Genomic DNA, 13,922 nt, shown 5'->3' with positions numbered 1-13,922 from the left:
TTGCAAGAGGTGGGCTGGGTGGATATCTGGCGACAACATAACCCTAATGTTAAACAATTTACATGTTTTTCTAAAACACATGGTAGCTTGTCTAGAATTGACCTTGGGGTGGGAAACTCGAGCATGCTTACGCTTAGCTCCGATTTCTTCAGGGCGGCTGCAGAGCGCACTGCACAGAAACGCTCTGCATCTTTAGTTCAGTTTCAGGGCCGAATTCAGGCAAAGATTTTGCCCCAGTTCGTTCCTGAACCGGAGAATGGGGACGCACACACCGGTGTGAACCGAGACTAAAGGTTTTATTTCACAATGTTATGTCATGCAATTACAATCCTATTTTGTAGCAGCATGCCTTGAGAGTACGAGAAAAGTGTGAGAAAGATGTTGGTCACTTAGATGGGACGAGATATTTCAGGCGGTAGGTACCTGCTTATTGTATCACAGAGACTTATACGTATCACAGAGACTTATGCCGCATATACACCATCACTTTATGTGATGAAAAAAAACGACATTTTCTGTGAAGTAAAAAACAACGTTTTTGAAACTTCAATTTTCAAAGACGAAGTTGCCTACACACCATCGTTTTTCTCACAATGTTCTAGCAAAGCGAGGTTACGTTCACCACGTTTTTCCATTGAAGCTTGCTTCATAACTAGCTTCTGGACATGCGCGGGTGTAAAAAAGTTGTTTTAAACAAAGTTTTTTGCTACACACGGTCAATTTCTGCAATACCCCCTGCAATACCCCCTACAATACCGCCTGCAATACCCCCTGCAATACTCTGCAATACCCCCTGCAATACTCTGCAATACCCCCTGCAATACTGTGCAATACCCCTGCAATACTCTGCAATACCCCCTGCGCTAATACTCTGCAATACCCCCTGCGCTAATACTCTGCAATACCCCCTGCGCTAATACTCTGCAATACCCCCCGCACAATACTCTGCAATACCCCCCCGCACAATACTCTGCAATACCCCCCGCACAATACTCTGCAATACCCCCCGCACAATACTCTGCAATACCCCGCACCAATACTCTGCAATACCCCCGCACCAATACTCTGCAATACCCCTGCACAATACTCTGCAGTACCCCGGCACAATACTCTGCAATACCCCCACACCAATACTCTGCAATACCCCCGTACCAATACTCTGCAATACCCCCGCACAATACTCTGCAATACCCCCGCACAATACTCTGCAATACCCCCGCACAATACTCTGCAATACCCCCGCACAATACACTGCAATACCCCCTCACAATGCTCTCCAATACCCCCGCACAATGCTCTGCAATACCCCCTGCACCAATACTCTGCAGTACCCCCGCACCAATACTCTGCAGTACTCCCGCACCAATACTCTGCAATACCCCCCCGCACAATACTCTGCAATACCCCCGCACAATACTCTGCAATACCCCCCGCACAATACTCTGCAATACCCCCGCACAATACTCTGCAGTACCCGAAAAAAAAATGTGTTTTACCACTTCCTGCCCGCCGGCCGTCATATGACGTCCTTGACTTTGTGCAGGGATATCTGAATGATGCCTGCAGCTACAGGCATCATTCAGAGATCATCTTTTTCAGTCAGCGATTCTCTACACCATAAGAATAAGAATAATCATGGCGGCTGTTACACCTCTTGATTGTTCTTACGGGAGGTGAAAGGGGACGTCCCCCCTCCCCTCTCCCTCCGGTGCTTCTTCCGACTCACCGATACGATCGAAGCCAGGATCGTTTTTTTTTTTCCCCAGGCTTCCCAGCCTAGAGGTGAGATGTGGGGTCTTATTGACCCCATATCTCACTGTAAAAAGGACCTATCATGCTATATTCCTGTTTACATTCCTTGTAATTGGAATAAAAGTGATCAAAACATTTATTTTTGGGGAAAAACATGTCAAACTAAAATAAATAAAGTAAAATAAACAATAAAAAAATAAAAATTTAAGCGCCCCTGTTCCTGTGTGCTCGTATACAGAAGCGAACGTGCACGTAAGTCCCGCCCACATATGAAAACGGTGTTCAAGCCACACATGTGAGGTACCGCTGCGAACATTAGAGCGAGAGCAATAATTTTGGCCCTAGACCTCTTCTCCAACTAAAAAGATGTAACCAGTAAAAATATTTAAAACGTCACCTATGGGGATTTTTAAGTAGCGCAGTTTGGCGCCATTCCACAAGCGTGTGGAATTTTGAAGGGTGACATGTTGGGTATCTATTGACTCGGCGTAACTTCATCTTTCATATTATGCAAAAACATTGGGCTAACTTTTATGTTTTGTTTTTTTTAAAGCACAAAACCGTTTTATTTACAAAAAAAACGCATTCGAGAAATTGCTGCGAAAATAACGTGCGCGATAAAAAGTTGCAATGACCGCCATTGTATTCTCTAGGATTTTTGCTAAAAAAGCATTGTGACGGTAGTAGAATGATATCCCGGTCAAACATTCCCTTCTTCCCATAAAGAAAATCACCCAATATCCCACGAGGAGGAATATTCCTGGGATCGCCCAATAATCCACACATGAGCCAAGCTTACTGCTGGAACAAGACACTCTTTAATGACAGCATGCTGCTAGGTATATATGCAGTTTACAAGCTAATCCTCAATCAAAGAACAATGAAATCTCCACCCCCTTTTCACACACAGTGGGGGCTTCCATACAGATTATAGGCAGACACTTCGGCGCCGACTCTGAAGACACATTTCTTTCGATAATGACATCAGTGAAGTTAATTACTAGTTGTAACCGAATACGTTATCTAGACAGCTTGGCCCCGCATATAGAAGAGGTAATTACCACAATGAAGCAATCAGAATAATTAACATGAGCCACTTATCTAATCATTTAGACACAGAGGAATGAGTCACACCTGAAATCACCTTTTACCTCTAACACACACAGCATTACTAGCAGGGAGAATTAAACTGAAGCAGATAGGCAAAAAGTCCTTCACAAGCATATATAATGTTTTGGGGTTCTATGCAATTTTCTAGCAAATAAATTATGATTTTTCCATGTAGGAGAGGAATGTCAGAATTGGCCTGGGTGCTCCAAAACGCCTGATGGTGCTCCCTCCTGCATGTTGGGCCTCTGTATGTGGTCACGCTGTGTAAAAGTCTCACACATTTGGTATTGGCATACTCAGGAGGAATAGCAAAATGTGTTTTGGGGTGTAATTTGTGGTATGCATATGCTGTGTGTGAGAAATAACCTGTGAATATGAACATTTTGTGAAAAAAAAATCTTGATTTTGCAAAGAATTGTGGGAAAAAATGACAACTTCAAAAAACTCACCATGCCTCTTTCTAAATACCTTGGAATGTCTTATTTCCAAAAAGGGGTCATTTGGGGGGTATTTGTACTTTTCTGGCATGTTAGGGTCTCAAGAAATGAGAGAGGCTGTCAGTACTTAAGGTGTGATCAAATTGATCAATTTTCAGTAATTGGTACCATAGCTTGTAGACCATATAACTTTCACCCAGACTAAATAATAACCAAATTTTTTTTTTTTTTTTTTACCAAAGATATGTAGCAGTATACATTTTAGGCCAAATTTATGAAGAAATTTGTATTTTTTGCAAAATTTTATAATAGAAATGAAGAAAAATTCATTTTTTTACATTTTCTTTATTTTTTCATTTATAGCGAAAAAAATAAAAACCACAGAGGTGACCAAATACCACCAAAAGAAAGCTCTATTTGTGGAAAAAAAGGACAAAAATTTCATTTGGTTACAGTGTTGTATGACTGAGTTATTGTCATTCAAAATGTGAGAGCACCGAAAGCTGAAAATTGGTCTGGTGATTAAGGGGGTTTTCGTGCCCAGTGGTCAAGTGGTTAAACAGAGTAAAAATAGAGTAAAGGAAAGGGAAAGGATTGTTGGAAGCTTGCATCTCTCAGCCATTACAGCTGGCCAATAGAGGGGGGCTTGGGGGCTTTAACAGACTGACAGAGCTCCAAGGAAAGCAAAAGTTCAGGTGGGAAAACGTCCCTTCCTCACATTTTCATTTTGTTTCTTGACGAAAAGTGTAATTGATTTTCGTAACCTTTTTATAAATTATTGACTTAAAGTGGCTGTCAAGGCACAAGTTTTTTTTTACTTTATGCATTCTAAAAAAAAAATGTTGTGTGCAGCAGCCCCCTCTAATACTTACGTGGGCCCCCTCTGGATCCAGGGATGTCTACGAGAGCCTTTCCTCTACAGGGATTTGCACTCCTGATTGTTTTTGTGCAGCAGCGGGAGCCATTGGCTCCGGGTGCTGTCAGTAACAGCCAGTGAGCCCTTCAGGAGGGGGGTGGGGCCAAGCCACGACTCAATGTGTGAATGCACACAGAGCTTGGGGGCACCTGGCAGGAGAGAGGAGCCAGGAGTGCCACCATGGGACTCAAGAAGAGCAGAATCAGGGCTGATCTGTGCAAAACCACTGCATAGAGCAGGCAAGTATAAGATGTTTGTTATTAAAAAAAAGTCTTTAATATCACTTTTATTTGAATTTTCTTTTTCTTTCGTTTTTGTCACTGAAAACATGCAGCTGAAGAAAGCTATGGCGAATATATTTTTTGTCAACAAAATTAACACTCGAATGAGAGGAATAAAGATTTCCTGGAGTACAGAATGTGGAGGATACAGAATTGCTGGAGGACAGAATGAGAGGGATAAATACTTGCTGGAAGGACAGAATGAGGGGGATGAAAAGTTTCTGCAAAAACAGAATGAGGGGGATGAAGAATTGCTAGAAGACAGAATGAGGGGGTGAAGAGTTGCTGGAAGGACAGAATGAGGGGGATGAAAAGTTTCTGCAAGGACAGAATGAGGGGGATGAAGAATTGCTAGAAGACAGAATGAGGGGGTGAAGAGTTGCTGGAGGACAGAATGAGGGGGTGAAGAGTTGCTGGAGGACAGAATGAGGGGGGTGAAGAGTTGCTGGAAGGACAGAATGAGGGGGTGAAGAGTTGCTGGAGGACAGAATGAGGGGGATGAAGAGTTGCTGGAAGGACAGAATGAGGGGGATGAAGAGTTGCTGGAAGGACAGAATGAGGGGGATGAAGAGTTGCTGGAAGGACAGAATGAGGGGGATGAAGAGTTGCTGGAGGACAGAATGAGGGGGATGAAGAGTTGCTGGAGGACAGAATGAGGGGGTGAAGAGTTGCTGGAGGACAGAATGAGGGGGTGAAGTGTTGCTGGAGGACAGAATGAGGGGGATGAAGAGTTGCTGGAAGGACAGAATGAGGAGGATGAAGAGTTGCTGGAAAGACAGAATGAGGGGGATGAAGAGTTGCTGGAAGGACAGAATGAGGAGGATGAAGAGTTGCTGGAAGGCAGAATGAGGGGGATAAAGAGTTGCTGCAAGGACAGAATGAGGGGGATGAAGAATTGCTAGAATACAGAATGAGGGGATGAAGAATTGCTGGAAGGCAGAATGAGGGGATGAAGAATTGCTGGAAGGACAGAATGAGGGGGATACAGAATTTCTGAGGACAGAATGAGGGGATGAAGTGTTGCTGGAAGGCAGAATGTGGAGGATACAGAATTGCTGGAGGACAGAATGAGAGGGATAAATACTTGCTGGAAAGACACAATGAGGGGGGTGAAGAGTTGCTGGAGGACAGAATGAGGGAGATGAAGAGTTGCTGGAAGGACAGAATGAGGGGGGATGAAGAGTTGCTGGAAGGACATAATGAGGGGGTGAAGAGTTGCTGGAAGGACAGAATGAGGGGGATTAAGAGTTGCTGGAAGGACAGAATGAGGGGGATGAAGAGTTGCTGGAAGGCAGAATGAGGGGGATGAAGAATTGCTGGAAGGCAGAATGATGGGGATGAAGAATTGCTGGAAGGAAGAATGAGTTGGATAAAGTATTGCTGAAAGGCAGAATGAGGGGATGAAGAATTGACAGAAGGCAGAATGAGGGGATGAAGAATTGCTGGAAGACAGAATGAGGGGATAAAGAGTTGCTGCAAGGACAGAATGAGGGGATGAAGAATTGCTGGAGGACAGAATGAGGGGATGAAGAATTGCCAGAAGGCAGAATGAGGGAATGAAGGATTGCTGAAGGACAGAATGAGGGGATGAAAAGTTGCTGGAGGACAGAATGAGGGGATGAAGAATTGCTGGAGGACAGAATGAGGGGATGAAAAGTTGCTAGAGGACAGAATGAGGGGATGAAGAATTGCTGGAGGACAGTACGAGGGGATGAAAAGTTGCTGGAGGACAGAATGAGGGGATGAAGAATTGCTGGAGGACAGTATGAGGGGATGAAAAGTTGCTGGAGGACAGTATGAGGGGATGAAAAGTTGCTGGAGGACAGAATGAGGGGATGAAGAATTGCTGGAAGGCAGAATGAGGGGGATAAAAATTGCTGGAGGACTGTTTGTGGGAATGGAAAATTGCTGGAGGACAGAATGAGGTGATGAAAAGTTGCTGGAGGACTGTTTGTGGGAATGGAAAATTGCTGGAGGATAGAGTGTGGGGATGAAGAGTTGCTGGAGGACAGAATGAGGGGGATGAAGAGTTGCTGGAGGACAGAATGAGGGGGATGAAGAGTTGCTGGAGGACAGTATGAGGGGCATGAAAACTGTATTCTGGTGACCTCCAGCCTCTCTATTAATGAACTGCCACTCTTATGTGCAGAATTTGCCCCATTCTATGACAGACTGGTCAGTCCTGGGGTACAAGTAACAGGTCCTTACACCTCCCCTCTTCCTTACCTGTACTGCCTGACAGTGAGGGCTTCCCCTGGTCTGGAGCTGAAGTCTGGCAGGTGGGTGCTCAGGTATCCATCCAATTTCTGCTCATCAAACCTGTATTTGGCTTTCACTTCACTGGTGTCAATCTCCATCTCCGCCATCTCTCTCCTCAACCAAGTTCAGGGTAAAGTCCTCTTCTGAACACTCTTATTGTAACTATTTAACAACTTCCAAAGCAACATTTTCCAGTTTCTTCTGGCTTAGATCATTTACAGATGGAAGGAACAGGTTCCACAAGCCTTCAGATTTAGCCAATACCTAGAGGCAAACTTGGACCACTTACAGATGGAAGGAACAGGTTCCACAAGCCTTAAGATTTAGCCAATACCTAGAGGCAAACTTGGACCACTTACAGATGGAAGGAACAGGTTCCACAAGCCTTCAGATTTAGCCAATACCTAGAGGCAAACTTGGACCACTTACAGATGGAAGGAACAGGTTCCACAAGCCTTCAGATTTAGCCAATACCTAGAGGCAAACTTGGACCACTTACAGAAGGAAGGAACAGGTTCCACAAGCCTTCAGATTTAGCCAATACCTAGAGGCAAACTTGGACCACTTACAGAAGGAAGGAACAAGTTCAACAAGCCTTCAGATTTGATAATTACTAAAGCCATAGACAGTAGCCTCCATCCCTGTTAAATTGGGAAAGGGAACAACAGGCATGACTTTAAATGAGTCATGCAGCCAGGGAGAGAGCATGTCAAAGTGCGTCTGGTAGGTAGTAAATAGCAAACAAGAACCATATAAACAGCATAATAGCATGGTAGATAGCAAATGTATAGAATATAAAATATTTATTGTACATGTGTTGATAACATAGTAATGACATATCACGATGACGTGTGGGCTCATTGCCAACAAGAACCACACACGTAACATGATAGCACAGTAATTACAGTACATATAATACATTGTACACATAATAGTAGCATATAATTGACATGGCTTTGCAACATAAGGTTCATATTATAGACAGGGCTGGTGCAAGGATTTTTGACACCCTAGGCGAAACCTAATTTTGCCGCCCCCCTTGGCTCCACCCCTAACCCCACACCCTTTGCCCTGCCCATGTATACCCCACCTTTTTAATAAAGCGCCCATCAAATGCAGCCTCACCAGCACCCATTAAATGTCATCTCACCTGTGCACATCAAATACAGCCTCACATGTGCCCATCAATGCTGCTTCACCAGTGCCCATCAATGCCGCTTCACCAATGCCAATCAATGCAGCCTCATATGTGCCCATCAAATGCCATCTTACCTGTGCCCATCAAATACAACCTCACCAGTGCCCATCAATGCTGCTTCACCAGTGCCCATCTATGCTGCTTCACAAGTGCCCATCAATGCTGCTTCACCAGTGCCCATCAATGCTGCTTCACCAGTGCCCATCAATGCCGCTTCACCAATGCCAATCAATGCAGCCTCATATGTGCCCATCAAATGCCATCTCTTACCTGTGCCCATTAAATACAGCCTCACCCAGCGCCCATTAATGCTGCTTCACCAGTGCCAATCCATGCAGCCTCACCTGTGCCCATCAAATGCCATCTCAACTGTGTACATCAAATACAGCCTCACCTGTGCCCATCAAATACAGCCTCACCTGTGCCCATCAAATACAGCCTCACCTGTGCCCATCAAATACAGCCTCACCTGTGCCCATCAATGCTGCTTCACCAGTGCCCATCAATCCTGCTTCACCAGTGCCAATCAATGCAGCCTCAAATGTGCCCATCAAATGCCATCTTACCTGTGCCCATTAAATACAGCCTCACCCAGCGCCCATCAATGCAGTCTCACATGTGCCCATCAAATGCCATCTCACATGTGCCCGTCAAATGCCATCTCACATGTGCCCATCAAATGCCGTCTCACATGTGCCCATCAAATACAGTCTCACATGTGCTCATTAATGCTGCTTCACCACTGCCAATCAATGCAGTTCTGGGGGGGAGGGGCTTTTGGCAGATCAGTCAATATACATACACACATTAATTTTAAAATTCCATGTAATTGTCATCACATATACAATCTCATTAACTCTGAGAGAAAGCAACAGTTTTTACTCACCACACCAGCTCAGAAAACTTCCGACAACGTGAACTGCTGCATCTGTCGGTGCCTCTGCCAGGCTCCACCTGTCCCCAAGCCCAGAGAGCCGCCCCCAGGCGCCACCACCAGCCACGCTATATCCCACGATGCATGTACTACTCAGTGCCAGTGACATGGCCTGGAGGGGGCCAGGAGGGGACGGAGTGCTGCTGGACATGGACACAAGACAGTAGAGCAGAGGGAGAGCGGCCTCGGTGCTGGACACATGTCAGAGTGTCAGACCGAGACCGGGGAGGGGGGGCATGCTGCTGCCTGAACACATCTCAGAACGTAGAGGGGGATTGCTGGACACACATCAGAGCGCGCCCTTGGGGGGAAGGGGTTGCTGGACACATGTGACCTCATAATATCAGGGCAGAGAGAGGGGGGGATACACATCAGAGCGGAGGGCTGGGTAATTGCTCGACTGTACACAGTACACATGATGTCAGAGCAGAGAGCTCCCCGCGGGGGGCGCTGCTTGACACATGTCAGAGTGGCCGTTGCCTGGTGGATAGTTGAAAGTTCTGTGGACAGTGCGGGACTGGAGTAGAATAACCAGCGGCCGAGCGCCCTAGGCGGTTGCCTAGTCCGCCTAGTAGTATTGCCTGCCCTGATTATAGATAAAGGTAAAAACCAGACTCACTGACGTGTCACCCCATCTTAAAGGGAAAATGAAGAATAGGGATACATTGGTGATCTCCAATGGTCCCAATATTCATAGTATTCTCTGCTCCTGATGAGTGGCATCAGCCACGAAACGCGTAGAGCTCTTAGATGTTCGTCCTACCCTGACCATCATTTCTACCTATACTAGGCATACTGGAGTATACTAATGAATCACAAATTTACAGATATCAATTTTACTTTGAGATCAATGCCGACTGGTCTGGTTCCGATGTTGTTCATAACATGCACTCACATGTTACCATGCTATGCCATTACTATGTTATCAAATTGTTTGAAATTCATTATATATTTGATCACTGGCTATGCATTGAAATATTATGTAACATATGTGGCTTACAACAATTATGCAATACCTACCAGACATAGTTTGTCGTGCTTTTTTCTCTTGAGCTTACTTTTGCTCTCTCCTATTACCATTCTAGACTATTAGTGTACCATTACTATGAATATTGGGACCATTGGAGATCACCAATGTATCCCTATTCTACATTTTCCTTTTAAGATGAGGTGACACGTCAGTGAGTCTGGTTTTTACCTTTATCTATAATATGAACCTTATGTTGCAAAGCCATGTCAATTATATGCTACTATTATACTGTATGTACAATGTATTATATGTACTGTAACTACTGTGCTATCATGTTACGTGTGTGGTTCTTGTTGGCAAATGGCAATCAGCCCACACGTCATCGTGATATGTCATTACTATGTTATCAACACTTGTACAATAAATATTTTATATTCTATACATTTGCTATCTACCATGCTATTATGTTGTTTATATGGTTCTTGTTTGCTTTTTACTACCTACCAGACGCACTTTGACATGCTCTCTCCCTGGCTGCATGACTCATTTAAAGTCCCGCCTGTTCTTCCCTTTCCCAAGCCTTCAGATTTAGCCAATACATGGAGATAGAATAAAGACAATTGTTATTGGTATCAAGTATCTGCTCATACCTCCCAACTTACTGAGATGGGAATGAGGGACACAAATTAGCAAAAGTACAGGTGATACTCGAAAAATTTGAATATCGTGCATAAGTTCATTTATTTCACTAATGCAACTTAAAAGGTGAAACTAATATATGAGATAGACTCATTACATGCAAAGCAAGATATTTCGATCCGTGTACATAGAACAATATTGCACCTCTGAAATGCGGCGTGGCATGGAAGCTATCAGCCTGTGGCACTGCTGAGGTGTTATGGAAGACCAGGATGCTTCAGCTCTTCTGCATTGTTCGAGTCTCATGTAGGGATGATCTTCGTATTCGAGTCGAACCCATGTTCGACTCGAACATCGTATGTTCGACTGTTCGTCGAATCACGAAGGTTTTGGGCCGTTCGCGCCAAATTCAAGTGGCGTGTCACGGCCCATAATTCACTGCAGCATCGCAGTGCATTGCTGGCTGATGATTGGCCAAGCATGCACTATGACCGCATGCTTGGCAAATCACAGCGCGCAAAAAACAAAAAGCCTTGTGTAATGTGTTGGTGGTTTACAGAGAGAGAGAGTGTCATTTTTTGGAGTTAGATAGAGCAGGCAGGCACGCTACTCAGTTAGAGTTACAGTGTGTAGAGGATATATATGCATCCCGGGTGTTGTATATATATTTATACACTGTATTGAGTTTAGATAGATCCACTATTCCTAATATACTGACAGGCAGGCAGGTGATTGTGCTAGCTGCAGTATTTTCACGTGGTGTACTGTCTGTGTCCTCTGTACAGTGTGCACCTAAAGCTACGTCAATAGATTTGCTGGTGTTTTTAATATTAATTCCTAAAGGCAGTAGAGCTGCACGATTCTGGAAAAAGTGAGAATCACGATTCTTTTGCTTAGAACGAAGATCACGATTCTCTCACGATTCTCAAAAAAAATGCATGGTGCTTTTGTTAGCATGCATTTTTGTGATTTTTTTATTTTTTTTATTTACACACACTATATATATATATGTGTATATATATATATATATATATATATATATATATATATATATATATATATATATATATATATATATATATATATATATATATATTTAATGTGTGTAAATAAAATAAAAAAAATCACAAAAATAAAAATGCATGCTAACAAAAGCACCATGCAGTTTGGTGCAGCGGCATTAAAAAATAAAATGAAAAAAAGGCCCATGCACTTTGGTGCTATTGAGGGGTGGCAGGCAGTTCATTCTCAAATTAATAGGCTGTTCTGCAGAAAGGCACATACTCTGATGCATTGCATAGATGTGAAGTTGAACCTTTAAAACACAGTCAGGAGGCCGAGGGGCATCAAAAACCCCAGCAGTGATAGCTGATAATAGCATTTCTGTTTGTACAACCTCACTACAGTACTACCCTACCTCACTGCGCACTCACTGCTGTGCTCCTCGTTTCCAAAGACAAGCGTGAGACACTGTCTGTGTCTCTGCACCGCCCATGCCCAGCAGCGCGCCGCTTCACGCATTGAACTGACGTCAGTTCCGACTGCTGACGTCAGTTCCGATATCCGCCATTTGCATTTCTCGCTGGTTACGTGGAACCGGCGGCTACATATAAAGATCGTGGGTAATCCCGCGTGGAGATCGCGCGGGGGGGTGAATCAAGATCGTGATATTCTTGCAATTAATCGTGCAGCTCTAAAAGACAGGGATCTTCTCATAGTAATACCACAGGCAGGGGATCATTCTGCAAGTATTTTCACGTGGTGTGCTGTGTCCTCCACAGTGTGCACCTAAAGCCACGTGAATACAATTTCTGTTGTTGTCAAATTAATATCACAGGCAGTGGCTGATCAGCAAGTATTTTCACTGCGCCCATTCCTGCGCCCACCAAGAGCAACTGTGAGGGCTTACAGTGTTGTGGCAACACCAACACCTAGGGCCCAAATTTCTACAGAGTATATACGGCAGGTCCCTACTTTCAAACATCCAACTTACAAACGACTCTTACTTGCAAATGGAAGGAGACAACAGGAAGTGAGAGGAAATCTACCCCTAGTAAGGGAAATTCTCTTCTGTAAGAGGTGTCTCATGTCCACTGATGCTTTATCACCAATCCTTGTTTCACTAAAAAAAACAAATGTTCTAAAAATCATTTGTCATTGGGACAGAAAGTAAGGTGCAATCTTCTGAAAAGATGCGCACAGACAGCAAATGTTACAGGGGTGATAACCCCTCTCTATGTTTTCCAAAAAGCTTAAAAATAGATTTTACTTTAAAAAAAGTACCAGTTCAAAATTACAAACAGATTCTACTTAACAAGAAACCTACAGTGCCTGTCTTGTTTGCACCACCTGTATACTGCTGTTCAAAGTATATAGGGCCAAAGGGGCTTGTAATGACCTGGGGGGAGGGGGGCGGGGAAACTCATGCTATTTTTCTCAATGATTTTCATCCATATTGCAGGGACCAGACATTACATTAAAGCCGCAAGCAGTTTAAATCACTTTTTTCTTATAGTAATCTCATTTTGTGCAGGGACAGTTCTAAACACGTGTCACTTCACAGGCATACTATAGACACCCAGCAGGTATGATATTTAAAGGAATTTTTCAATTTTTTTTTCACGTTAAGCATCATTAAAATCACTGCTCCAGAAAAAACGACCGTTTTTAAAACGTTTTTTTCCATTGATACATGTTCCCTGGGGCAAGACCCATGTTCTCAAACCCGTTTTACGACAATAACTTGCATATTAGCCTTTAAAATGAGCACTTTTGAATTCGAACGTTAGAGTCCCATAGACTTCAATGGGGTTCTAAAAGTTTGCACGAACGTTCAGTCCGTTCGAAGGTTCTGGTGCAAACCGAACAGGGGGGTGTTCGGCTCATCCCTAGTCTCATGTCTCTCATACGTAAGTCCGGCCAACATATGAAAACAATGTCAAACCATATATGTGAGGTATCACCGCAAATGTTAGAGCAAGAGCAATAATTTTGGCCTTAGACCTCCTCTGTAACTCAAAACATGTAACCTGTAAAAAAACTTAAAGCTTCTCCTTAGGGGATTTTTAAGTACCAAAGTTTGGCGCCATTCCACGAGCGTGTGCAAAAAACATTTGACTAACTTTACTGCTTTTGTTTTTTTAACCCCAAAAATTTCGATTTTTACATGAAGGAGAGAAGTGCCAAAATAGGCCCGGTTGAAACCAGCATAGCTGGAAGGAAAGAAAATGTCTCAATTCCCCCATGAACACAGTGTTGATGGGGAAATGCCTCCCAGTACACTATTGTATTCTGCATTCTCGTCTGGCAGAATACAATGGTTACTGCTTGTGGCTATAGCCGCCTGGCAGTAACCGTATGTCGAAAAAGCTGACATGCTGGTTGTACCCAAGTTGATCGATAGGTCAACCTCAGTACAATCAGCTT

At 43.8% G+C, this 13,922-nt stretch overlaps 1 protein-coding gene across 1 annotated transcript in view; it reads right to left on the bottom strand.

Moving 5' to 3' along the window:
* The window catches only part of LOC120940335 (acyl-CoA dehydrogenase family member 11-like), a 113,311-nt gene extending 106,404 nt beyond the window's left edge, over positions 1-6,907 (bottom strand). Inside the window, exon 1 of the mRNA XM_040353114.1 lies at positions 6,723-6,907. Coding sequence (XP_040209048.1) covers positions 6,723-6,862 — 140 coding nt within the window. The 5' untranslated portion in view covers positions 6,863-6,907. The remainder of the gene's footprint in view (positions 1-6,722) is intronic.
* Positions 6,908-13,922: the final 7,015 nt, after the last annotated feature.

The sequence above is a fragment of the Rana temporaria genome, chromosome 5, assembly GCF_905171775.1.
Source record: "Rana temporaria chromosome 5, aRanTem1.1, whole genome shotgun sequence".
Taxonomy (NCBI): Eukaryota; Metazoa; Chordata; class Amphibia; order Anura; family Ranidae; genus Rana; species Rana temporaria.
Note: the sequence above shows the minus strand (reverse complement) of the source record. Positions and strands in the feature narration are given on the sequence as shown.